The sequence below is a fragment of the Colletotrichum aenigma genome (assembly GCF_013390185.1).
Source record: "Colletotrichum aenigma strain Cg56 chromosome Unknown KSG_Cg56_contig06, whole genome shotgun sequence".
NCBI classification, from domain to species: Eukaryota; Fungi; Ascomycota; class Sordariomycetes; order Glomerellales; family Glomerellaceae; genus Colletotrichum; species Colletotrichum aenigma.
In genome coordinates, this window is record NW_023500912.1 from 1,497,880 (window position 1) to 1,523,039 (window position 25,160).

Here is a 25,160-nt window from a genome sequence, read left to right on the forward strand (position 1 = left end):
GTGTGACAATAATAAACACTCGAGTGTGACAAGCAGATATGACAGTTCAGTTGTGCATTTAGTTATGCAAAATGATTATTTTCAAAGCGCTTGTAAGACCAAGGCTCTGTCCCAGTTCTTAACCCTTTGTGTTGAGTGTCATTCGTAGCAGACCGAGTAGAGTAGGCAAACATTCATTGCGAATTGGATACCGAATTGGGTTTGAAGCAACGGCACAGAAAAGAATCATGACAAATTTATCCAATTCGTGGGCACTATTCAGGAAATCCGAAACACAACTTTGGTATCTGCCCTCTATCATTCAGAGAAAGTTACAGATACCTGCTATTTCCCCAAAGGGCAATCCGTAAAGGGTCAGGACAACTGAATATTCCCGTATTTTGCCGCAGCCCACCCAAAGCAAGCGTCTGCTGACTGTATTTTCAAACGGCATCAGGCGATTCGCCAACAGAGGTGTTCAATATGCAAAACGAAAATTCTTTACATTGAACACCCAATTAAATCACTCATAAGAACTCTTGGCTGACCAATACGGCTCTGCGCTTACGGCAATAGTTGACGATGACAGACTCCACACACTTCATCGTTGCCTCATGACCGCTTTTGACAATCTCCACTTACCGCAGTTGAGATGGTCGTGGGCAGTTGCCTGAGTGCGAGATGGCGGCCAAGGCCTCGCCGCAAGACGTGTGAGCAATCCTCAGCTCAAGCCATCTTGAGTTCTCGGCCAGAGGCAGTGAGATTCTGAATGGGACATGACGAGAAAGTTCTCTTCTGGTCTGGCCAACTTGTGATCAACTATAAATAAGAGACTAATGCACCTGGAGCTGCCTTCTCTTCTCTCTCAGCAACACATTCACAGCTCCCTCATTGAGTCCTGCTTCATAGCTTCCTAGATTATCATCAAAACCATCAAAATGCGCACTTCCCACCTCGCTGTCTTCTTGCCTGCCATTGTGGCACTCGGAGTGGGTGATATCTTCTCAACTAGCAGGGACGGTAAAGCTAACAACTCATACCAAGGCCTCCGCCATCGAAGCTCCCATCCCAGGCTACGAAGTCTACGTCCCAGAGTGGGAGGTCCAGGCCACCCCCGATGGTCCGACTGTCTTGCTGAGCGGCACCGTCGAGGAGGTCGTCGATCAACTCCAGGAGCTCAACCCCGAATACAAGGAGCTCCTCAACACGACCATTGCGCAATCCGCGGCCTTGGACAAGCGAACCGACTTCTCAGGCTCCAAAGTGGTCTGCGGCAACTTCCCCAAGGCCAACCGCGACAGACTCTACGCCGGGGTTGGCTACCTCCGCGGCGTCGGAGGCCGACCCTGGAACGCCGCTGGCCCCGGCACCTGCGGCCGTGTCAGCTGCTCGTGGAACTCTGCAATCTGGTGGTGCAACGATGTGAGTGTTGAGTTTTGATTCTGCAGTCGCCCGTGCAGCAAATACTGACGTGTTGATACATAGGCGAAAAGCCGAAAGACGCTCGATTCGTACTCCTCCATCGCCGACGGCGCAACGCGCGCGCTCAGCGTCTGCAAAGGAAACCCTCTGGTCAGCGGTCAAGCATTTCACAAGACCAACTGGAACGTTATTGTTCGACGCGCCAGTTGTTAATCTGGCAGTGGGACCCAGCCAGAATCGAGACTCGACGGCCGACGCAAGCATCCGATGCAGACTTTTCAACAAGCAGCCACATCCAGTGGGCTTTTCCCATAAGGGTTGGCAATTTCCGAGCTTGTTCAAGTGATCAGGCATGCGTTGCTTAGTTGCGTAACCTGGTGGAACGACTTCGCTGCGCGCTCTTTAACGGAAACTACGGGGGTGGTTGCTGATATTTACAATTGGTCCAACTCCTACACACTGCTACAGCTCTTCACATTCATGACTTCGTTGCAACACTTATCCTTGAACTCTATTCTCCGTATACTTAAATTGCAATCACACATTCATTCACATCATAAACTGCTCGTTTCTATCTGCGCATACTGATTTTGTGCTCAAGCCACCGCGCTCAGCCAAAGCATTCAATCAAGTAAAGGCCTCAAAATTAACTTCAAGTTGATTGACTGGCTGTGCTTCATGATTGATTGATTGACAATGACAAGCTTACTTGCCTTGCCGTGGGCGCTGTGAAACCATGAACGTGTAGCAAGACTTTCTAAGAGCGTTGGAGATGCCAGCAGGTTTGGACACCGAGTCGCGCCCCCCCCCCCCCCCCCCCCCCCCCCCCAAAAAAAAAAAAAAACCTCCTGGTAATATCAGCTTGATAAGGCTCAGATGGTTCTTTTCCTATCGCTTGTAGCCTGTAGTTAAATACAGTTGAGGCCAGTAATCGAGTTGAGGTCATTCCTGCAGTGACTGGGAGAGTCCGAGGGAGGAGAAATTTGCGTTGCGGCGGACGGAAAATGTATTTCTGGAGTGGCCAGTGAAAAGCTGGTCCCTGGATGACACCTGTGAATATTGGGAATGAATTTTCTTGGATATGCAGCGGAGTACTTTGGTATTAATATGCTAATAAGTGCATCCTACCACGGGTTGGATGCTGGGCGTTGGTGTGATGTGGACGGGGTTCTATTGGTGCTGATTCGACGCGCATGCACATATTTCACGTTGAGCGCTTTTGGAGACATACTTGAAGGGCGTGTTGTTGATTGTTCTTTATTCCCATTAAGCTAGACTTAATCGACATATGCAAGTACTAATCTGCATTACACGCAGAATGGATATCGCAATGCTTTTTACTCCTGCCAGAGTCCAGCTTTCAAATATTACCCATATCCGACCGATGTGGTGATGAATCCTTCTTCCCTTCTAACTTTTCTCCTTCGTAGTTTGCCGCCTAGAGGTATACCTCTTTAACTACTGTATAACTCTAACGGGGAAAATCTAGACTATCCTAGCCTTCAAAAGATTTCCCGTTAAAGTTATATAGCAACGAAAAGAGTATACTTCTAGGCGGAAAACTGCGAAGGAGAAAAGTTAGAGGGGAAGAAGGACCCTCACAAATGTTGTGGTGATGAAAGGAGCGTCGTGATTGAATCATTAAATCGGCCGTGTGTGCATGACCATGCATGCATTTTTGTCCCCCGCCTGTGGATCATAACCTCAGGCACATCCTAAGAAATCCCATCGCAGAAAATCTCAAATTTGCAGAGCGCCAAAGGTAGCAGCAGAGAGCAGCAGGGCGCCAATGGTCATGCCCAGGGTGCTCACGCCAGCGGGGGCATACACCCCGGGCGCAGCGTTCGCAGAGCTGCTGGAGCTGCTGCTGGAGCCGCTGCCACTCGCGCTCGCCCTGCTGCCGCCGCCGCTCGCGACGATGCTGGCGCCGGCGGAGGCCGGGGGGTTCGAGTTGCCGGTGGCAGTGGCGGAGGAGCTGACGTTGCCGCGGCAGAAGACGCCGGTGTCGGGGGCGCCGTTGTCGAAGAGGCACTTTGTGAGTTCGGCGACGGTCTGGTCGATGGCGAGGCAGTAGATGCCGCAGTTGTCGTAGTAGCTGACGATGTCGGCGTCCTTGCAGCAGGCCTTCATGATGTCGGTGTGGTTGCCGCCGTAGGGCATCGCGCAGTTGGAGTCCTGGATGGGGGTGTTGAAGAGGTTGGAGGAGCAGATCGCGGTGGAGGTCGCGGCGGCGCCGGAGGAGGTGGCGGTTGCGACGGCGGAGGTGGACATTTTGGGCGGTTTGGTTTGGTTTGATTAGATGATTAGACTCGTGATGGTGAGTTTGTGATGTTGAGGGGACGCGTGAAGCTGGACAGCGACTGTGGATTATGAGTGAGTGAGTGACAAGAGGAGGAGATCAGTGCGGTCGACACGGAGGGGATGACGGAGGTTTTGATTGAAAGGGCTCTTCTTTTCTTCTTCCTTTCTTTTCACCAAGTTTCACCCTGGTCAGGCGCGTCCGTTCGCATAGCACATCCCCTTATTTAGTTCCCCATTATTTGGATCAACACGAAAAGCCGTCGAGCTCCTGTTGGATCCTCGTGTCTCCAGTCTGACGTGTGAAAGCCGCTTCCCCGGCACGTCCTCAAGCCTTCAAGCCTCAAGCCGTTCCGCAGCCCCAGTTTTCCCTGCTTTGCCTATTAATATCGGCGCTGATGATTGGGAGATTTCGGCTTTTAGCGTGTCAGTCGATCCCCCGTAATGGCGTGCTGTGGAGACGCCGCGTCCAGAGAGGCCTGCCAGCGGTGCCACCGCGTCGTTTTTTGTGTGGTGGTGAGTTGACACAGCCACGGCTGCCCGGCAACCGGGGTACGTCGCCGTGCCACCACCGGCTTTTCTAGTCTCTTGGTACGAATAGAAGGGCCATGTCTATCCCACCGCTTGCCAGGTCTTTGTCGTCCATTTGATCAGCCAGTCCGGCCCCCGTGGACTGCGCCGGCTCGTGTCGAGTATGGAGGCCAAGAGACGGCACCGCCAATCACCGGTTCTGTTCCCCTGGGAAAAAGGATAGACGGCCTGTCATCTGAGACTTTTTCTCTCCCCAGGCTTGGGATTCAGCTGCCTGACCGGCTCCCAGCGGCGGTGTCGGGCAGTGCAGTGAGCGAGAGCCGGCTGACTACGTACCGACGGTATGCGAGTACAGAGCACCGCGAGCGCGTGTGCATGCATGCAGGGCGAGAAAGGCTTTCTGCGTCGCTGATGATGGGGTTGGTCGGGTAACCCCGAAAAAACTTGCTTTTGCGGTTACATGACATCCAATCCTGCTTTGGCCCCCGGTCGGCAAACTCTTTGCGGGCTTGGTGGAGTCTGCCGTTTATGCAGTGTGGAGCAGCAAATCGGCGCCGGGTCTGCTTTCCGCTTGCCCTCGGCACACTGGTCCTGCGCCGATGGAAGTGGCCCCCGGCTGCTGCCGGATCGGCTGGCCAGACGCAGGTACCGACTCTCGGGAGGGTGGGATCCATTCTCGGCCGGGGTCGTGAGGGTGGGGCCGCTGTCGGCACGGATGCGGCACAGCGCCGTGTCTCCTACACCCAGACCCAATACTTCTGTGCCTTTGCGCCTGATTGGTGGCTTAGCCGAGTGAGATGCAATCAATCCAGCTCCCTTCTGCATCGCAGCAATCCGGTACAATGTGAATCTGTTGTGCCGCCTTGGTGAATAGCCGAGCCTCCTGTCAACAGCTCATAGTGCAGAGCCCTGCATGACCTTGACGCTCCTCTCGATGAGCAAGTTTATCTGCCTCAGCCGTAGACGCATCCTCAAACCGCTGTCAGCTCTCCGGCTGCTGATTTCGAATGCCCGAGTTCGACTGCCCAACTTCTAGGCCAGCACAAATGTTTCGCCCGTCGTGAAGTGGCTGCGGGTGGCCTTCGCGTCGGAGATTTCGGTTGCCGCATCGCCGTAGATTAAATCAGCCATTACTTTGAATTGCGGCGGGAGCGTTTGGGGCTTCGACAACTCTGGTGAACTACAAAAGCATCACTGCTTAGCCTTTCGCAATCACAACGCCAACGGAGACTTAGGCGTCTGTGATTTCTCGCTCACCTTCTGCGTGCTGCTGCTCAATGGCTTCCCGAGCAAGAAACCTTTTGCGGCCTCGATGGCGTCAAGGATCTGGATATCGTAGACGTCGGTTCCATTCAGTGTTCCGATCGTCTAGAGCTTAGAGGTCGTAAGATGGGGATAGGAGAGACCATGACCACTTTGAAGACTGTGTGTCACAACACTGGGTTCATTCACCGGTTCGGCGCATTAGTGCCTGGTAAGGTCTGACCCTGCGATAGAGGCCTGCTACGGCAAGTCCGAGAAGCATCATATTCGACGTACGGATCTTTCTCTTTCCAGACGACTCTGGAAACAGCGGCTGGTCCAAGAATCAAGTGTAACAATATGTTCCGCTAGTCAAATCCTTCGCAGCATCTCGAGCTACCGTACATTCCAAAAGGCGAGGAAAGATCACGCCAACTCTATCCCCGCAATTGTGTCATCTTATCTCCCACCCCATGTTTAGGTCGTAAAGAATGGCACATCTGACAAGATTTTGCGGGTTGTCTGGGGAATCAGGGGAGGCATACGCGTGTAAGTCCTTGGGGTTCCTCCGACCATTACTCGGCGCGCCCGCACTCGCCCCGCGTTGATATTGCATTGATGGAGAGTTGTTGTGTGGAGGAGATGAGGGGAAGATGGGGAGCGGGCGGGCGCGTCGATCCTGCCGCCCCGCCATCGGCGACGCCTACAAAAAGAGGAAATTCAGCTAAAAGGCAACATGCTGGACCCGAAGTCGCTTCAGCTGCAGCGTTTCAGTTTTTACCAATGACGACTGGCGCGTTGTAAGCGGCGCCTGGGGAGCGCTGCACTGGGGCTGTTGCGTATGTTTAGCCCTTGGCGTTGTAATTCCGTAGAGTCTTGTTGGCTTCGCTCGTGTCCTAAGCCCTTGTTTGCCATGGGCCACAGGACACGGCACATGGAAAGCCTCCCAAAGTCTGCAATCAACTGACTCGGGTTCTTTCAGCCCCCCTCCTTTTCCATGCTATCGGCATCTACGTGGTAGATTCGTCTAAATCTGACAGCTGGGCCTGCATGCATACGGACCAGTAAACTCTCTGTTAGGCACCTTATCACGGCTGGCCGCTTCAGTAGGTCAAGAAGCACCAATTCGAGTAGCAGTGGGCATCCCTATGTCCGGGCAATGCGAGATGGGTGCATGCACTCAACTTCATCCCGAATGACCTGCATCGAGTGAAGCACACGTGTTTTCATCGAAATTCACAATCTTAAAGATAGATGTTCTTTTGGAAAAGTGGTATCTTTGATTCATATCCCGTAATCATGCCATCGCTATTGGTACAAGCCGTACTCTGTAATCAAACACCAACGCCAACCCCTGAAAACATCCATCCCGCACACATGCCCTGATAATGATAATCGCTCTAAATGACTCAAACATTGAGCTTGGTGCTCTCCATGCCGCCCGCGCCCAGCGTCTGCCCGTGCCGCGCCGCAATCTGCTGCCTGATGATCTCCTTCTCCTCCTGCGCGGACGTGTCGTGGAACACCTCGTCCATCTGCTCGAGCGTCTTGCCCTTGGTCTCCGGGACCAGGTAGAACGCCCACACGGACGCGAGGAAGCACCACGCGCCGAAGAAGACGTACGTGCCGAAGCCGAGCTGGTCGATCATGGGCGGGGTCGCGACGCCGACGATGAAGTTGCACAGCCAGACGGTCGCGGTGCCGAGCGCGACGCCCTTGGAGCGGTGCGAGTTGGGGTACACCTCGGCGGCGAGGATCCAGCCGAGCGGCGAGTAGGAGATGCCGTAGAGGAGCACGAAGAGGAAGGCCATGGCGACGGCGCCCCAGCCGGCGGCAGGGTTGGCGGCCCAGTCCTTGGAGTAGACGCCCGTGAGGATGGCCATGATGGCCCAGGCGGTGCCGCCGCCGATGCCGCCGAAGATGGCGAGCGGGCGGCGGCCGACCTTGTCGATGATGAAGAAGCATGCGGCGACGGCGACGAGCTGGAGGATGTTGAAGACGCCGGACATGGTGAGGGACATCTCCTCGGACTGGCCTAGCGACTGGAAGAGGGTGGGCGCGTAGTAGATGAAGGCGTTGATGCCGCTGGGATATCTGTTAGTAAGGGAAGTTGATTTGCAGTGTTTGTTTTGCATACCTAAACTGCTGGAAGAAGGCGATACCGACTGCAACGGCAGTGCGGCGCCACAACTTCTTGCTGAAGAGATCGCACCAGCCAGCAAACTCGAGAGCGAGGAAGCTCTTGCCCGGGTGGTTGCGCTCCTGCATGATCTTCTGGACCTCGACTTCGGAGATGATGCCACGGTGCTCGGCCTGGACGCGGTGGTCGTCGGCAGGGAGGCGGCGGAGACGGGTGAGGGACTGCAGAGCCTCCTGAGGTCGGTTGACGAGGGCGAGCCAACGCGGGGAGTAGGGGTAGAAGTGGATGCCGATGCCGAGGAGGGTGGAGCAGACCATCTGCAGACCGAGGGGCAGGCGGAAGGACACTTCACCGGCCATGTGGCGGGTGCCGTAGGTGATGAAGAAGCTGATGACAACGCCGGCGACGATCGAGATGGACTCCAGGACGAGGAGGGTTCCTCGTAGGTTTGGTGGGGCAATTTCGGAGATGTAGATTGGTGAGCCCTGTTGAGTGAAGTGTTAGCCTTGTGTGTCGTTGAATCTCACGATGAGTGGTTTCGGTGGTTTAATCAAAACGGCTCAACTCACCATAGCCAGAGTTCCGACACCGATACCGCCGATTGTTCGGCCAGCGACCAAGACACCATACGACGGAGCCGCGGTCTGCATGATGGCTCCGATATTGAAGATAGCCACGACAACGGTCAAGGCCCGCTTACGAGAGATCTTATCGGCGAGGGTAGGCATGAAAAGACATCCGAGGAAAGCGCCGAACTCGAGCATTCCGGTCATGAAGCCCTTGCCAAAGGGCGTGGCGGCATCAGGGAAAACTGCGTGAAACTGCTCCATCACGTTGATGATGGAGATGACGCCCTGGTCGTAGCCAAAGCTGAAGCCTCCGAGAGAGGCCAGCAGAGCGGCGCCGCCGACGAAGGGCGAGTCGAAGAGGCCGCGGACGCCGCCCCGGCCGTATGAGACATCCTCGGCGGGGGTGAGGCTGATCTCGACGGTGTCGATGAAGTCCTCGACGTGCTCGCCGTGGGCGTTGTCGATGCTCTTGACCTTTTTAAGGGTCTGTGAGTCTGGGCTGGTCGACATGATCGTCGTCGATGTCGTGGCACTTGAGGGGTGTGTGTGTGGTGGTGATGATCAGGATGGGATGGTGTCGATAGGGTTACACCACAGGAGGTTGTGCTCAAGGTTGAAGGAATGGACGGGGGAGAGGGAGCGTGCTTAGAATGAGACGAAACCCAAATGTCAGGTGAGACGAAGAAGAGCGGCTCTTATATATAGTTGAGTTCAAGACTTGGTGTTGAGTAGTCAAATGGACAACCAAGAGGGGGATACCAAGAACAGGATTTCTGGGCTACAGACGGGACCCATCCGATTACAGACTAGGGGGGCAACGCAAGTGAGGGCGCGAAGGCAGTTCGTGCCATGCTTCTGTCATTTCCCGGCGAAGAGTACACTACGTATGGACGGACGGGCACCAGCATTAACCCTCCCCACCGGCAGAGTGGAACACGGTCCTTGTCGACTGCATCTTCCCCCACGGGGAAGACACCAAAGTGTGGAGACCAACCAAAACCTTCGCCAACCATCGGCGAAAGAGACATTACTACGGGAAAAGGGAACGAGAGGAGAGCACGAGTCTTCGGCCTGAACGTGGTGAGCAGAGAGGGTTAAAGCGAGCCGTAACAAGGGTGTCTGGTTGGCTGGTTGGGCTGGGCTGCCCACCGGCGAGTTTAGCTGCGGCTGGGCGTCATGACAGCGGACTTGTAGCCGACGTGATTCCTCTTTGGGAACCCATCGGCGAAGGCCTGCGCTTTTCTGTCTGTACCCCGGTCCGTTGTCACACTAGCGGCCATTCTTAGCCATTCTCCCACTGAACTTCTGAGACGCCGAGGACCCGGACAAGGGCATGTGGTTGGTTGACCTTGGGGATGCTCTGGGCGCAGCGTTCACTCGGCGGAACAAGGGAAGGATCAAAGATGGCCCGCGCAGTGCGTGGTTGTTGAATCAATCGCGCCCCGAAAAAGCCTGGGGGAAATCTGGTTTCTGGGGCTGACGATTGTTGTATCTTTATGAATTTGCTATGACGACATGGGCCCCATCTTCGTTATTGTGACCGTTGTCTGGGGCCGGGGTGAATCGGGATGGAGTCCCGTGCCGGCGTAGAGATTCCGGAGGTTCAATTGTCACATTATGTGGACAGCGCAGCCAGGCCCCCCAAAGGCCAAGCTCATATCCCTCGGAATTCGCTAGTGCGTGCTGTCCCGATCTAGGCATTGATTGGCATAACCCGCGGGATTCAAGGTCCGACGACAGGCATCTTCAATGTACTCCCTTTACACAAAAGGAAGGGAAATCCCATTGACAATTGGCAGCGAAGTAGGTCATCCGCGGTCAACTTCAGACGCGATCGGCTGGAGAAGTGATATGCAGTTTTGCTAGGAGCATTTTCCCCCATTGCAAGTCCCGATCGCAATGCACACGCTAATCAGGGAGTTCCACAGATTCAGGAATGAGTCCCCAGCCAAGGACAATCCCTCCTCCGATCCCGCCCGCGTAAACCGCCCTCCCGAATAGGTAATTTCCCGATTTACCCTTTGCGGAACAGGGGGATGAACAGTCAGCAAAAGAACCAAAAAATAACATCGTCTGACTTACATGATACACACAATTGGCTGAGTGATCTGTTGAATGATGGGGCCACAACGACGGCATCGCAACTGACCAGGGCGTGCGTCGGCGATGGGATCATTTACGCCGACCCATCTAAGCCTCAACTTTTTAGTGACCCGTCTTGACCCGTGTCACCGCAGTCAATTCGACCGGGGACCTGGCGCCTACGTCAATAACGAGCGGACCCAGCTGCGATGAGATTGCACCGCTGCGATTAGAACACGCAGGAACAGCAGCGAAGAAGAAAGAAATGAACGACCGGGCACACGTTTGGATCAGACGTGTGCCATGTGACCACGGAAACTGTCCGGACCATCGCGACAGGGGCAGATTATGACGACGAAACACGTTGTTTTTCCTATTCTAACATGTCTACAAAGAGCCTCGTGACTACATCGGAAAACCCCCACGCATCTAGAACATGCAGAGAACCAGGGGTGATCTCTAAAATTTCATCATCGTAAACATTTTCCCCATTCATGACTTAACATCCGCGCGCCTGCCACCTACTTGGCTGCATATATATAAAACCGCCTACAAGCGCGCACTCTCGATGCGCTTGCCCGACTCGTCAAAGTCGATCTTCTTGCCCGTGATCAGACTCTCCTGCAGCGCGCAGCCGATCTTGACGGCGTTGACGGCCCCGACGAGCTTCATGGGCGGCGCGGTGTTGTTCAGGCAGCACGCGGTGAACTCGTTGGCCTCGGTGATGAAGGCCTCGCGGAAGCGGCCGTAGTAGTCGGGCGGGATCTCGCGGCGGATGCCCGTGGGCTCGTACAGGCTGACGAGGTTGAGCTGCGGCTGCGTGTTGACGGCGATCTTGCCGCTCGTGCCAAAGATCTCGGTCGTGTCCTCCTGGCCGGCGGCCATCATGCGGGAGCAGAAGAGCTGCGCGATCTTGCCGCCCTGTTTTATCGCATTTTGTTAGTTGGTGATCTACAAGTGTAGAGAGCTGCACGGGGTGTGTTTGCTTACATAGAACTCGACAACTGCAACAGCGTTGTCTCTGTCGTTGTGCTTCCTCAGACCCTCCTGCACGGCAGTGATGCCAATGGCGGAAACGCTCTTGACGACGCTGTCTTCGCCAAAGAACCACAAGGCCAGGTCGATGTCGTGGATGGAGCAGTCGACGAAGATACCACCGCTGAACTCGGCGTAGTCGACGAAGAAGCCTGAGGGGTCGAGCTTGTCGCAGGTCTGGGAGCGGAAGACGGAGGGTGTGCCTACATCACCGCGGGCAACTCTCTGGTAGGCGTCACGGTAAGAAGCATCGAATCTACGGGAGAATCCGCAAATGACCTTCTGGTTGGGATTCTTGACGAGCGACTTCTCGTAGGCGTCAACAACAGATTGCGACTGTTGCATCGATGGTCAGCAACGCGGAGCTCATATCACATGGATAACGATGGTGGATGGGAAGATGAACATACGATATCGACGTTTGTGCTCAGCGGCTTCTCGCACAGAACGTGCAGACCCTTCTCAATGGCCTTGATGGCCTGCTCGGCGTGCACTGTGGTTGCGCTCGCAACGATGACGGCCTGCAGCGTCGACTCCTTGCGAAGCATCTCATCGTAGTCAAGGTACGTCCTCAAGGGGCCGAACTCTGCGACGGCGGCGTCGAGCTCGGCTTGCACCGGTGAGCTGACGGCGATGAGGTTGGCCTTGGGTGTTAGGGTCGCAAAGTGTCTGGCGTGTCGCAATCCTGTTGACCGGTGTTAACGACAACAGCTCACATCGACTCGATCTGAGCCCAAAGGCTTCCGTTTCGCCGAAGCTATGGGAGCTCCCATGAGCTCACGGGCTCGGGGGAATGCGGGGCGAGACATACCCATGCGACCAAGGCCGGCGACGGCAACATTGAGCTTCTCTCCGGACATTTTTGTGAGATTTTGTGGCTTGAAAAGAATCTTAAAGATTTCTAGAAAAGGATTGCGTCTTCCAGAGTCTGAATGATGTTGAAGAAGCTTCAAATGGCGCAGAGACGTCTATGATGATGTAGGACAATGACAGCGCAGTACAGAGCTCCTCCAAATCCAAGGCCGTGGGCGATGAAGGGTCTCTTTTAACATCGGCGGCTCCTTCCCTTCCCGGTATCTTTTGGCAGGTTGAAAACAGCTGTAGACCACAAGATCAAGCCGGTCTGAACTCCGTCACCCAAAGATGCCGAATGCCATCTTGTCTTTCGGCGGGCTGGAGTTTCGCAAGACTGGCCCAACCGCTTTCGAAACAAGACGCTCGGGATCTGCCATCGGCGCCACCTACCGGATACAGTAATTTCCATCAGCTGCCCCAGATTTTCATGAACACACTACGCAATAAGGCCGGCGGTTGGTTTTGCGGGGGAAGACAACTTTGGAGTGCGGGGTAAATTGGACACATAAGACGGGTTGGTCCTATTCTGCGAAGCGTTACAACGAGTTGTTTTCTTCTCCTTCTGGGCGCTTAATGCACGTTTTCACAATCTGAGCTTCGCCCAGCCACGTTTCAACGGGGACGCGGAACCATCGGCGAACAGCGAACCATCTTCCCCACATATTAGCCCTTGCTTTCTTCTTTCTTTAGGAATTCCCTCTTTGAGCAAGCTTCGCCGATGAGGCTGCTTCGCTTCCTCTCCTCCTCCTCGCTCGTCCGCCTATCCCAGCTCCCGCCACCCTTATCGACCTCCTCCACCTCCTCGCCGAACACGGGCCAGCGACGACGGCGTAGGCGAGACTTTCCAAAGCGAGTTCGACGGAGGAATCCTGCTGTTCACGTCGCCGCCGCCAGCATACCGCGTCAACAACAGCAGCAGCCGCAGCGTGAGGGCCACGGATCCCGCTCACCCCACAGGAGATGCCAAGCGGTACGAAGCCTTGCGCAAGATGCAAAGGTACGTGCGTCCCTCTTCGCGCTTGGAGTTGGCCTGGTCGCGCGTGACCATTTGACAGGTCCCACTAGTCTGACGTCAAAGGTGTGCAGAGAGACATGAGAAGTGTGAGTTTGAGGCCCGTTTCCTTGGGGTCGAGGAGGCTCTTCCCGGATGAAGACCGACCGAATGCCGATAGCGTTCTCGGCCTTGACTCCGGCTGAAGATTCTTGGCGCTTGTTCGGTGCCATTGAGCTTTGCAGGTTTCCCATTTCTGACATTGATTCATTCAACATGCAGGCGACGACCAGCAGCCCCGCTGTAGTCGATGTGAGAAGCGTGGTGTTGAATGTGTTCGCCCCCAACGAAGGCCTTCTTTCCGGCAGGGCTCGACGGCCAACTACGACGGTGCATTCTCTCGGGAGCAGCGGTGGGTGAACAGCAAACCGAAAGCGTGTAAGTCATTCTGTCCCTTTTCTCGTCTTCGCCACCGAGTCGGCTGACGCTCTCACGAAGTCCGTTTTGATAGCCGCAACAACAAGACAGGCGGGGGCCCACAGGACCAAGACACCAACAATGAGTCTCCCATCAGTAACGCTACATCTCTCCCCGATCGCATAGCTGTGAACACCGCCCTCCATGAAGCCGTCCGCAACCTCTCAGAAACACCTGATGTATTGAATCAGGAAAGAAGACTTGACGATATCCAATCACAACGCCTACCAACTCCCACTAAGAGACGAAGAACCGAGACTGTTCCTCACGATGGAGGCCAATTCCTCCCAGCATCGCCTTCAGGCTCCGGCACCTCAGGCGCATCTCCATGGTCAACGACAGCTCTGCCCACTGGCAGAATCCGCCTGAACGAGGAACCACGTGTTCCCAGTCCACACGCCACCGGTCCCTCCGTCACCGTCGATCAGTTCTCTCCTTCAGCAGACAGCTACCACCAGCCAAGCGAACACGATGCCGTCGGCAGCCTGCACACTCACCCGCCGAGCGACGGCATCCAAGAAGCTTGCCTCCTGCGTTACTTCACGGAGGAGCTCTCTCAATGGGTTACGTGCTTTCAGAGACGCTTATACCGTGGGAAGTCCAACGTATTAACCGTCTGGTGTAGTTCGATCTCTGCGACGAAGAGAGGCACTTCCAGCTCATCGTCACCCGCCGCGCGCGCGCGTGCCAACCCCTCCGCGACGCCACGCTCGCCGTCGCCGCCCGGCACCTCTGCCGGCACCCCCGGTTCCGCACGGAGCCCGGCGGGGTGATCGTGTACCAGAACCAGCTCCTGCCGGACCTGACACCGCAGAGCGCCATCGAGTACATGTTGCGGTGCATACCTGCCCTGCATGAGGTCTCGCGGACGCAGGACGAGAAGTATAGAGAGAATCTGGCCGCCGCGGCGCTTATTTTGCGACAGTTCGAGGAGATGGACCCTGAAGAGGCTCAGAGCGCGACGAGCTCCGATTTTGGGAATGGTACTGGCAATGTCAATTTCCTTGACATCACCAAGGCGATTTTGCGAGCTGCGCCGTCCAGGTGGTCTGGGCTGCTGAGCGCGGTGTACTGGGTAGCGGTGAGGCAGGAGATCTACTTCGCCTTGACACTGGAGCGCTCACCGCAAATCACCGCTCGACCGCCGGATCTCGAGAGAGAAGCAAGCTTCGCGAATAAGCTCATCTGGTTCATGTCTGAGGTAGCAAAGTGGAAGATGGGAGAAAGACTAGGCGCTGAATGGGGTAAGTTCTTCTGCGGCCTGCCTATTATTGAAATCACCATCGAGTTAGTGCTGATTGTCTTCTGTTTTGCCTGTGTGTAGAAAGGCTTAAAAATGAGGAAGAGGCCTTAATCATCGAAGCCGCGCGCCAGTTTACACCCATCATACAGCGACCGGCCGATCGATCCAGAGGTGAGATCTTCCCGCTGGTCTGGTACGGCTCCGACATCGAGGTAACCGCTCTACAACATTTTGTCTTGGGAAGGATGATCCTGGTTGCCGAGGATCCTAGTTTGCAGTACGCGCCCATCCCCAAGTCCCGTTTGTCTTCTCAGAGTACCCATGGATGTGTTCCCAGTCGCCGTTATTGTTTGGTTCACGAAATCGATGCTAATTAGAGCTCTTCGTTGCAGTGGACAAGGTTCGAACCGAAGGCTACAACGGGACGCAGAGCATCAAGTCCGAGCGATGATCCTCGAGCTGTGCGGTCTCGCCCTACACCACTTGAGAGCACCACCGAATCTGACTACCGCTGGCATGGGTATTATGCTTTACGGCGACTACTTCAACGATCCATGGGAGAGAGCCGCTCTATTGGGTGTGCTAGAGGAATGGAAAAGCCAGCACGCTTGGCCTGTTAGAAAGGGGTACGAGTCATTGGGCATGACATGTCAAGACCCATAAGAAGAGCAATCTGCAAAAAGAACCTCAGATGAAAGGCTATCAACGTGGCTTTAACAAGTGCAACCCAAAAGCAAGCGATGAAGAGATTTGACATGGAACACCTTTGGCGAGGCCCGCGTCTCTGATGACTGATGCTACCAGACCAGAGTTTCCTGGCAAGCCGCTACGTATATGTCGCTAATCCCATGCCAAGTATGCTGACATGATGACGATGACAGCGCATAAAGAAAGTGAGATAGAACCAAAGCTCTGACTTGAAGTCTAGTATCAACAGCCCCTTGTCTGGCATGATACTAATCTAATTCACATCGAAAAACCCCTGAGACGAGTTGGCCTGTTGTCATAATCTTGGATTAATGATGGAATGCAAGTGACAAAGCTACTTACAGCGACGAAAATAGGAGACAGGGAGCGCAAAGCTAGCGATGCCATTACTCTTACGGGTTGAGCCTTAATCAGAGTCCTTGCTGTCAATCAAAGGAGGATGATATGAATTACTGCCAAGAATATACAATGACACTTGCTAATACAACAACCGTATGGAGCGCATCGTGAAGTACTCAGTAGATTGCCCTGAAATCCTGTGCACCATGACTCAAGTCAATCACATTGCGTACAGAGAGCGCGACGTTGCGACCTCGACAGGCCTTGACATTCGCAGGCAGAGAATCATTTGCCCGCTTTCGGTTCTGCTACTCTAGCCGCACGTCGACAACCGCTGCAGACAAAAATCATGAGCCACGTTTTGAAGAAAAGCGAGCACTCGGGTTAGCCTCTATTTACTCTGGTATTGTCTGTGGAATCATATACAGAATCGGCCATACCCTGAACAGCGGACGGTTGTGTGGATCCGTCATATTCCTTCGCGTAGAAGATTTTGAATGACGACGCAGATCTCAGCATTTTACCAGACCGAGAGTGACACTAGGAGAAAACAATAGACGCGGCCGACTGAGAGCCGTAGAAGTAATGCTCGTGTGTGCTTGACGGCTTGAAAATGCCATTGTAATCAACAGTTGCAGTAGGTCATTATTTGAAACTGGCCGGCTGCTCGACAAGGCACAGATCTTGCGTTAGATCGAACACTGGAACGGCTGCTATCGCCGTTACTTGCCACGGAAAGGATAGTAAATTGAGAGAGTAAGGTAAACTCAAAAGGTGAATTGACTGACTATTGGAATGGTCCAGATTCTGTGACACATCAACTTCTCTGTAAGTGCAATCTATTCATTAGTAGCTACTCAAAATCAACCCATCGTAGTGTATCTGATGCTCCGCCGGTTTTGCATTTACCTGAGTGTCGAGGTGCGGAATCGCTTACGACTATCCCGCCTCTCCAGGGCGGCGAAATTCGGACTCTGCAACCTCCTCGTGGTGCCGCCTGGGAACCTATCTTTTCTAAAGGTAGAGCCAGTGCAGAGACGTTACGGCGCGCAAGTGCAAGTGGTGGCGGGCGCTGCGCACGAAGTTTTTCTGGTGCGGCGGAAGGGCGGGATCGGACCAGAAGTGAGGGATTTTGGCGTCGCACAAAAATTTTCACACGCGCCACCAACCACCAAAACACCAGCAAAATCGACAGATATCGAGAGACCGAAAACCGAAATGCGAACGCGAAGCTGCCCAATTTCGAGGGAACTAGGTAAAAACCACCCGACACTGCTTCTCGGGGCAGAGACAGGGCACCCTCACGCCTCCCAGATCTGGGAAATACCTCCAGACAGACAGACACTGAGGCGGGTTAGTCATGGGATAGATGGAGGCTACGCCGGCTGGGTAGCCCTCAGGACAGCCTAGGGCAAGACATGGTCGGCCTGCCGAAAACCAGCTGTGAGGCTGGAAGCACGGTCGGAGACGGCGGCGGGTAACGGGAAGCTGGCCCGGGGGGTTGTGCCCTCGGACAACCAGTGGGCCGTAGCAAACACATTCGAGCAGCAGGCTACAGAAAGGAAACAACCCCGACTCGCACTCGGGCTGCTGGAGGAAGGAGGGTGTTGAAGAATTGCCCCTAGGGGGACCGGTCGGATATGGTATCGCCTTAGGGCCCGGCCTCCGGGCCCGGCCCTCACTCGGATCGTACCCGGGGTATCACGGCATAACGGGAGGAACGCTTGGGTCACCGCTCGCGCCGGGATGGCGCCGCGCGCTTTGGAAGCTGGTAGGGTGTCGCTATTGTGGACTGGACGTAGGGGAGGACCTGAGAAGGGGTGTGTTTGGCTCGAGAGGACGGACGCGCATGTCGGTAGGCTTAGAGAGGGATATGCCCTTGCGGCCTGCTTAAGGTGCAAACTTCTATTTGGGTGGCTAAGGACTGGGCGGTGGCGAGCCGGTGGTCTGGACGCCCGCTAAAGGGGCTGGCTACCCCTTTGACTATTAGGACCCCTAGGTACTGAGAGGGCTCCAGTAGACTCTCTCTCCCTGTTTTGGGGAAAAGGTTAGGGATTGCGGACTGTAGGAAATAGAAGCACAAGCTGCCTTCCTTGAGATCCAAGAGGCAGCTAGGATGTATGACATACGAACCCATTGGTCCCCAGGGCACCAAGGCATCAAAGGGAACGAGGAAGCAGACAGCCTAGCCAAGGAGGGCACAACCCTGCCAGCCCCTAGGGGCCAACTAGCCACCCTGTCAGGGATCAAACGGCTAGCTAGAGAACGCATATGCCGCCAGTATAGAAAATGGTGGAAGCAAGAGGCAACACCCCGCTACACCCAACTAGGGCTTAAGGCTTCCCTCGCCTGCCCTCCTGAACTAGCCCTACCACGGGCTATACTCCATCATCTCCTAGCAGCCCGGTCAGGCCATGGAGACTTCGAACAATACCATCAACGCTTTAACCATACAGAAGCACTGCTTACCTGCTCCTGTGGGGAGGCAAAGGAGGTAGACCACCTAGTCTACTGCCGAAAGACCTTAGTGAGGAGGCTTCAGTGGCCCACCCTCCACCCTTCTAGTCCACAGGAGCCTATAGGACCAATAGGATCTCTTGATCGGTACTACAAGGGGCTAACCACTGATCATGAAGGCTTCTGGGCCTTTCTCTGCGTGACAGACTTCTTCCAGAAGATCTGCCCGCGGTACTAGGGCCTAGGCCTGAACCTAGGCCTTAGTAACGAACCCCCTCCTCGTAGAGGAACTGACGAGTATAATGGAACTAGGGAACCAGCGGGAACTAGGGACGGATAGAACACGTAGCAGCCTATAGGCAAGATTTGGAGGACGTTTGGAAGAGGCGTGTACTGTAGAGTATATAGCTTGAGCCTGTGGCCCTCCACGCCATATACCCCTCGGGAGGTCGGCCGCAAGGGCGGCTGCGCCTTTGCCGCCACGGCGTTAAATAGAACAACAACAACAACAACAACAACAATCCCGCCTCTCCATCTTTCCGACCAAGATGATCCCGGATCCGACACCTTCCACATACTATTCAAAAGTGGGAGTGGATGTGACAGGTGTAGAGACTGCTTTCTTGATGCTTGTGGCGGAAGTAAGAACTTGCCAGCAGAAGACCAGCGATGTTTGTTTCTTGACATCTTCTTGTCCAAACGACGAGCTTCCCGATACAGCAGAGCTTCAAATGCTTCTCTAATACATGTTCCACGTTGCGAGTTGCGGTTCATTCGTGGATCTGCTCCAAAATCAATGAAAGCTTCCACGATTTGGACCCAGTATTGCAAGCGTGGTCTCAACTCTTGCTCCACGTATTTTCTGTCCTATTCATATTGCTTGCGAGACAATTCGATGCAGTTTTGTAGTGCGCAGCCCCATATAGTCTGGTCAGACACTTCGAAATTGGGATCCATTCCACGCCGAAGCAGTTCTTGGATTAGTTTTACGTCTGGGACTGGTTCCCAATCTGCAGAAAAGTATGGTTCCTGGAATGACGGATACTTTTGATACTGAGATATTACTCTATAGAGTAAGGGAACATCAGCATGGTCTGCAAAGATATCCACATGGCCGGATATCTTCAGGCTGATAAAGTCATGGAGACTATAAGAGGCAGCTAGCTCCAAAAACGTTTGACACGGAGTGGAGTCTACACCAGAAGCACATGCCGCAGCCCAGTTACCATTATCATCGCAGCTGGCCCCAAAGATGTGTCTGGCATTATTTCGGTGATGGTACTGCATTGATTTGTCGAGTTCGTCCAGAGCAACAGCCTTAGTGTCGGGTGGAATTTCCGCTGCTGCTGCATACAACAACGCGTCTGTCCCAAGTGTTTGCAACTGGCTCCAACGTTGGCATGGCAGTTTCCATGTCTTGACCATCATCAAACTTGCACAAAATAGTGAGACATTTGGATCAAAGTCAACTGAGTTTCTGGAGATGGCGCGTCTAATATGTTGGCTCTGTAGGAAGTCCCTGACAGTACGATGAAGATATGTCACCCTCCGAAGTTCAGGCGGAGGGTTTTCGACTTCTTTTGCTGCAGTTTCCATGTTGTTGTTGGATCTCCCATTCATTCGGCTTGGGTGTAGTGGGGGTTGGAGGTTCCCATTCATTTGGCTTCGGTGTAGTGAGGGGTGGAGGTACGATGTGTACAGTGTACGTTCCACTTTTGTTTTCTCTGTCGGATTCAGTTTCGCTCCCTCTATAGGATTCACTTGCGTCATGTGCGTTATCGTCGTATTCGATGTTTGGGACTTCCAAAAACCCTTTGCAACGACCGTTTAGCAATCTCCTGGTATCTTCATACCGATCAAGGCTCTCTTGATCACTCAAAGGTAAGACAGCGGCTTCCGTCGTAAGTCGAAGTATTTTTGAATCATCCTCGTCTATAAAAGAGAGGCCCAGTGAAGTCAACTTTCCTTTTGAACTTTCAACGAGGCGAAATAGTTGGCTTGCACGTTTAACATATCGTGGCTCGATGCTGTCGAAGATCTTCTGGTAAAAGTCTTCCAAATCCCCTGGAAGTTCGTCTAGCCTTCGCTGGAGGTCGGATACGCGATCTCTGTTCGATAACCCAGCCAATAAGGACTTGACTACCAGCGTGACCCACAGGAATACGCCAGAAGACTTTTTGGCAATGTTTTGAATCAGTGTAGAAGAGAACTCGGGCTCTCTTCGTTTCAAAGCCGCATAGCCGGAATTCGCTGTGAGGTGATCGGTAACGTAGGCCACAATGTCCGGGAACGTAATGTCTTCAAGTCTTTAAGGCTTGGTTCCTGTTGGAATGCTTCTTCAAAAACAGGCCATGGGCGGCTTGGAAGGCATGCTTTGACGTTTGGAAACGAGATCGCCATTCGGAAAAGACGAATCAGTAAATCGTGCTCGCCATCAAACTCGTCAAGTCCATCCACAAAGAGACAAAGCTTAGAGCTGCCATCTGCAGCTTCTGCCAAAGATTCGAAGGCCTTTTCAAGTTCGACGGTATCCCAATCGCGTAGATCAGACCCAAATAGCTGACAGCGTTGCCATCGTTTTGGGAGGACCTTGGGGATAAACTCGGGATGTTGAGAGAGAGAGTCATAAAGAATTGCGCGAATCAAACCCTCCTGTGACATTTGGTCTTGCGATCCTGAGTTCCACAAGTAGAACCTTGTCACGATCAGAGGCATTTTGCCGGACCATCTTCGCAGTGATTCCTCGCACTGTTGTTGGTGAACAACGTATATTTCATCATTGTCGACTTCCCAGAGCCAGCTTTGCCGGTCATCCAATAAAGCCTGTCATCGTCTCCTTCCAGCCACGCAACGAAATGGGACCATGGCTTATCGGGTTGGCCTGTAGGATCGGTCCAAATCCAGCGAAAGGTTTTGGCATGTGCTTCGGCAATTCTGTGTTCGCGTTCGGGTTGGTCCTGGAAAGAGAGTTGTTCGAGCAAACGGTCTTGTATGAACAGTTGTTTCTCTTTGGCGGTCATTCCCCACAGGCTTCTCATGATTTCTACGTTCGAGTCGTCACTTCCTGGAGTAACCTCCGCTCTGGCTCCCTGGATTGCTCCAAGCACGTCTGCCTTCAGCCTTGCCATTTCGTCCCCGCATCGCAACTTCTCCAGGTCGGTCGTGATTATCGACATGCGATCCCTGTTATCGACGACTATTAGCAATCACTCTAAAGGAGCACAAATGACAGGAAACTAACCTCAGCGACACAAGAAGAGCAGTACTAATTCCGAAACGGTACTGGTCAAGGCGATTACGCAGCCCCTGGATCTTGCCTCTTGCCCAAACAGTTTTCAGGGCATCAACGATGCTTGTCCACCTGTTCCTACTGACGGGCGCCTTTAGATGCTCCAGCGCATCGAGTAGCTCTTTGGCAACATCCTGGCAGGACGCACCGAGATCGTTGAGATTCTGTTCAGTCGGTGCATCGGGATCGACGATTGGACCATGGTGACCAACCGACGGGTCATCGTGAGTGTTGTGAGATATTTGTCGAGTAATCAAAACAAGGCTCTGTGTCACAGCCTCGAGGTCGCAGTTTTCGAGTGTAGCGCCTTGCGTAGAATCGTAAATCTGTCGGCCGTCGTTCACTAGTTTTGCTGTGAATTCAACAAACTGAAGGATGCTAGCCGCCAGGCTGACTGCGTTCAAAGGATCCATTGCAATGCTGAAACATTGAAGGAAAAAGGTCAAAGTTCGACTGCGAAAAGCGAAAGATTTCAGCACTCAATTTGGTCGGCGAGTTAGGCGGCACCCTATGGGGCTGGAATCACATGGGGGGAAGGCGAGCCTATGGGAACTGCAGATTGAAGGCTGTGCAAGCCTGCGCTGATCTCCCCAACGACTGAGACATGGTCTTTTTTCCAAACGGCTGGGGGCAGCCAGTTGGAAGAGGGCCTCAGACTCCGCAGCACTGAAAACGACACTTGAAGCGCGTGATTTAGCTGTAAGCCTTGTATCTCTGGTGGCTTGGAAAAAGACCATGTCTCAGTCGTTGAGGAGATGAGCCATCATGAGCCACTGAAAACAAAGCGAGGCTTTGGCTGCAAGACGTCTTTGGGCTGAATCGAATCAGAATATGTGCGCCTGTCATGGCCTTCATATATTTAAGAGTTCTTCAAGATATCACCATTGGTCCGTACCTAAGTGAAGAACCTCATTTGACCGCGTCTTTGACCTCTTGACCGTCAGTTTGAATAAGACTTCCAGTAGGAGGCGGGTTGCTCAAACGTGGAGCATGAGGGGTGCCGAGGAACAAAAACGCCCTCCTCATTCAGACTCAACCTCAGCCAGAGTCACAGCGAGGATTGGTCATGTTTTAGCCACTGTTTTAAGGGGTTTATTAGGCATTTTGCCAGACAGCCCAACCAGGACCCCCATAACAGCACGCAAGACGCATTGCCACAAATTACCATGCGTAGCCTAAATTATCCAATCAATGGCGATCATAGCCATCCATGTCAGAATCTGAATGCGATGTTGTATCTCGTGGCTTCATGGATTTAGTGTGATCTAGCGGTGGGGGCGCAGATAAAGACAAGGAAAACCAATCGTACGAATGTCGTCGAATTTTATAGATCAACTAGGTAGAGAGAGATGCTAAAGGCGAGAGCCCAAAACAGCTATCTATGAGGTATCATCCGGGATCGTTCCTTATGTTACGGCTATAACTGGCGAGGCAGGGATGAGTCGTTCCTCACTGAATAAGTATAAATTCATAAACTTTGCAGTGTGACAAAGCCCTTCTCCAGCTTTTCTAAGCCACTTGGTCTGGTTCAGGGCTTTTTGAACCGCTCTCTCGGTACTGCACACACCAAAGACAGCGCTGGGATAAGAAACCCTTCGTTAAGACTTAACGAAATGGAGTTTTTCGGGGACGCGCCTATAAAAAGTGCGTCTTACGTGACGAACCGAGAGCCGGAGCGTCCGGCACCGATACCTGTGGTGGTGGACAGTCTACGGTGTGAAATCCGAATAAAGTACCTGTAAAGATCCGTTGGCTTGCTGCAAGTCGCAAAGCGACGGCGATTAGGTTGGTTGCTCCCCGCCCTCTCAGCTTTCGCTTTTCCTGGAGAATCCTTGCACATGCCGCCTCACCCGCACCAATCCACTGTTGCAAAAGTGGAAACATAGTTGCGGCGCGGCCAATTGAGTCTTCCGTACCTACCTTAGGTAAGTACCCATGCATGTGTTGGTCACCACACCCACCATTTCCTTTCTGTGAAAACTTCCCAAAAACAACAACAGAAAAGATAAAATGAAATCTTGATCTAAACCCCCTTCACCCATCAAGAACCAGCATTACGATGTGTAGAGTTTGTCCCCACCCCCCTTGGTCTTTCATTCCTCCGAACGGACAGGAGGAGGTCCAGCAGCAAATATGCGACGAAGACCTGGTGGAAACGGCAGTGGAAGCGGGATATTTCCATCCGCCAACTCCATGGAAGACCGTCGTCCAGCCTGCGCCCAGCCATGACGGCGCTCCAACCTTCGCCGCGTACTAAGTCTTCGAAAACACCCCAGAAGACTTGAACTCAGAAGACTTTGAAGCTACAGTCCGACCTCTGCGTCCCCCGTTCGGTATCGTGGTCTACGACACGACGCACAGCGCTCGCCCTACCCGTAGTGCCCAGCTTGCACGCGCCGTATTTGACCGCACTTACTGGTATCGTCGCAAGCCTAACCACAGACCGGACCGGGTGGAGGTCGTCACGCTACCTCTGCCCCAGTCGTCCACAGATGCTGAGCGCGCTGAGGCTTGTATCCGCCACCACGAGGAGGAGATCCGGAGCCGTTTGTTAATACCTCACGAGCCCGAGGCGGTCTCCTGGTTTCTGCCGGGGCGTATTATGGATAGCACCTACGCGCGGAGGATCCTTGCTATCAACCGCTTGGAAGAAAACGATAATGACGACGAAGTCGAGGTAGCGTCCTGGGAGGAATCGATAAGCAACGAAGAATACGCTATCGAGTGTGAAGCTTGTATGAATCCCGGGGCGAGCCGTTCTGGTAGTTTTCTTTGCATCGACTGGCAGCCCCGTAAGGAGCTGTGGCGTTCACACACGGGTCGAGATTATAAGCCGGATATGGATAAAGAGATCGTCACCCCCTGCTATGGGTTTGAGATTTTTGGGAATATCTGTATGGAGTTAGTGGATGCGGTTGAAGTCTTCTACAACCACTTTATACCCGATGGCGTACTCGACCTACAGCTAGAGATGGCCAGGCGGGGTTGATTATGGTGCTTTCAATATATGATCAGTTTGCATCGTCAAACGTTTCCACTCCTCGATTTCTTATGTACTCATTCACTCAGTAATATTGAGAGTTAGTAATGACGATGCGAGCAAGGGTAACGACATTGATGATGAGAACGATGAGGACAATAGATATTATATAGACTCCTATCCGCGTGGGAACTTGTCTTGTGACAGATCAAACAGTAGTAACAGAGAACTTATATGCGATCCGGAGCCGGAATATTAGTCACAAAATTCCCCTGTCCATCCACCATCATCCCTGAATGGCCTGTAGCGCCGTAGATGGACCATCCGGGGGTTGACGCGACCCTCGGAAATCTAGCCTTCGCAGCTGTAGCCCAGCCGTTCCAGCGCGGATTAACGGCTGTGTTATACCATGCTTCACCGGTATCAACATCCCGCCAAACGCGCTGGCCTTGAGAGTTAATGGAAGACCACGCAGCAAGGTAGCCCCTCTCGGAGCTCGAGAGGAAGGTGGCCGCGTTTGCTT

The 25,160-nt window shown here is 53.6% G+C and overlaps 6 protein-coding genes across 6 annotated transcripts; 3 read left to right on the plus strand and 3 right to left on the minus strand.

The window, feature by feature from the left end:
- Positions 1-917: 917 nt before the first annotated feature.
- CGCA056_v009455 (uncharacterized protein) lies at positions 918-1,614 on the plus strand (the record flags this gene model as incomplete). Its single annotated transcript, XM_037324702.1, has 3 exons — positions 918-968; positions 1,024-1,401; positions 1,465-1,614. 3 exons carry the CDS (start codon positions 918-920, stop codon positions 1,612-1,614), a joined length of 579 nt encoding a protein of 192 aa, XP_037176200.1.
- Positions 1,615-3,141: 1,527 nt separating this feature from the next.
- Positions 3,142-3,672, minus strand: CGCA056_v009456 (uncharacterized protein; the record flags this gene model as incomplete). The annotated part of the gene is made up of 1 exon (XM_037324703.1): positions 3,142-3,672. One exon carries the CDS (start codon positions 3,670-3,672, stop codon positions 3,142-3,144), a length of 531 nt encoding a protein of 176 aa, XP_037176199.1.
- Positions 3,673-6,881: 3,209 nt separating this feature from the next.
- Positions 6,882-8,691, minus strand: CGCA056_v009457 (High-affinity glucose transporter; the record flags this gene model as incomplete). Its single annotated transcript, XM_037324704.1, has 3 exons — positions 6,882-7,557; positions 7,610-8,097; positions 8,182-8,691. 3 exons carry the CDS (start codon positions 8,689-8,691, stop codon positions 6,882-6,884), a joined length of 1,674 nt encoding a protein of 557 aa, XP_037176862.1.
- A 2,121-nt stretch (positions 8,692-10,812) lies between these two features.
- Positions 10,813-12,158, minus strand: CGCA056_v009458 (scyllo-inositol 2-dehydrogenase; the record flags this gene model as incomplete). The annotated part of the gene is made up of 4 exons (XM_037324705.1): positions 10,813-11,184; positions 11,254-11,634; positions 11,709-11,983; positions 12,110-12,158. The coding sequence occupies 4 exons, from the start codon at positions 12,156-12,158 to the stop codon at positions 10,813-10,815; spliced, it is 1,077 nt and encodes a 358-aa protein (XP_037176846.1).
- A 1,262-nt stretch (positions 12,159-13,420) lies between these two features.
- On the plus strand, positions 13,421-15,315 carry CGCA056_v009459 (uncharacterized protein; the record flags this gene model as incomplete). Its single annotated transcript, XM_037324706.1, has 6 exons — positions 13,421-13,456; positions 13,513-13,582; positions 13,643-14,184; positions 14,247-14,865; positions 14,946-15,164; positions 15,257-15,315. 6 exons carry the CDS (start codon positions 13,421-13,423, stop codon positions 15,313-15,315), a joined length of 1,545 nt encoding a protein of 514 aa, XP_037176845.1.
- Positions 15,316-24,259: 8,944 nt separating this feature from the next.
- CGCA056_v009460 (uncharacterized protein) lies at positions 24,260-24,646 on the plus strand (the record flags this gene model as incomplete). The annotated part of the gene is made up of 1 exon (XM_037324707.1): positions 24,260-24,646. One exon carries the CDS (start codon positions 24,260-24,262, stop codon positions 24,644-24,646), a length of 387 nt encoding a protein of 128 aa, XP_037176693.1.
- Positions 24,647-25,160: the final 514 nt, after the last annotated feature.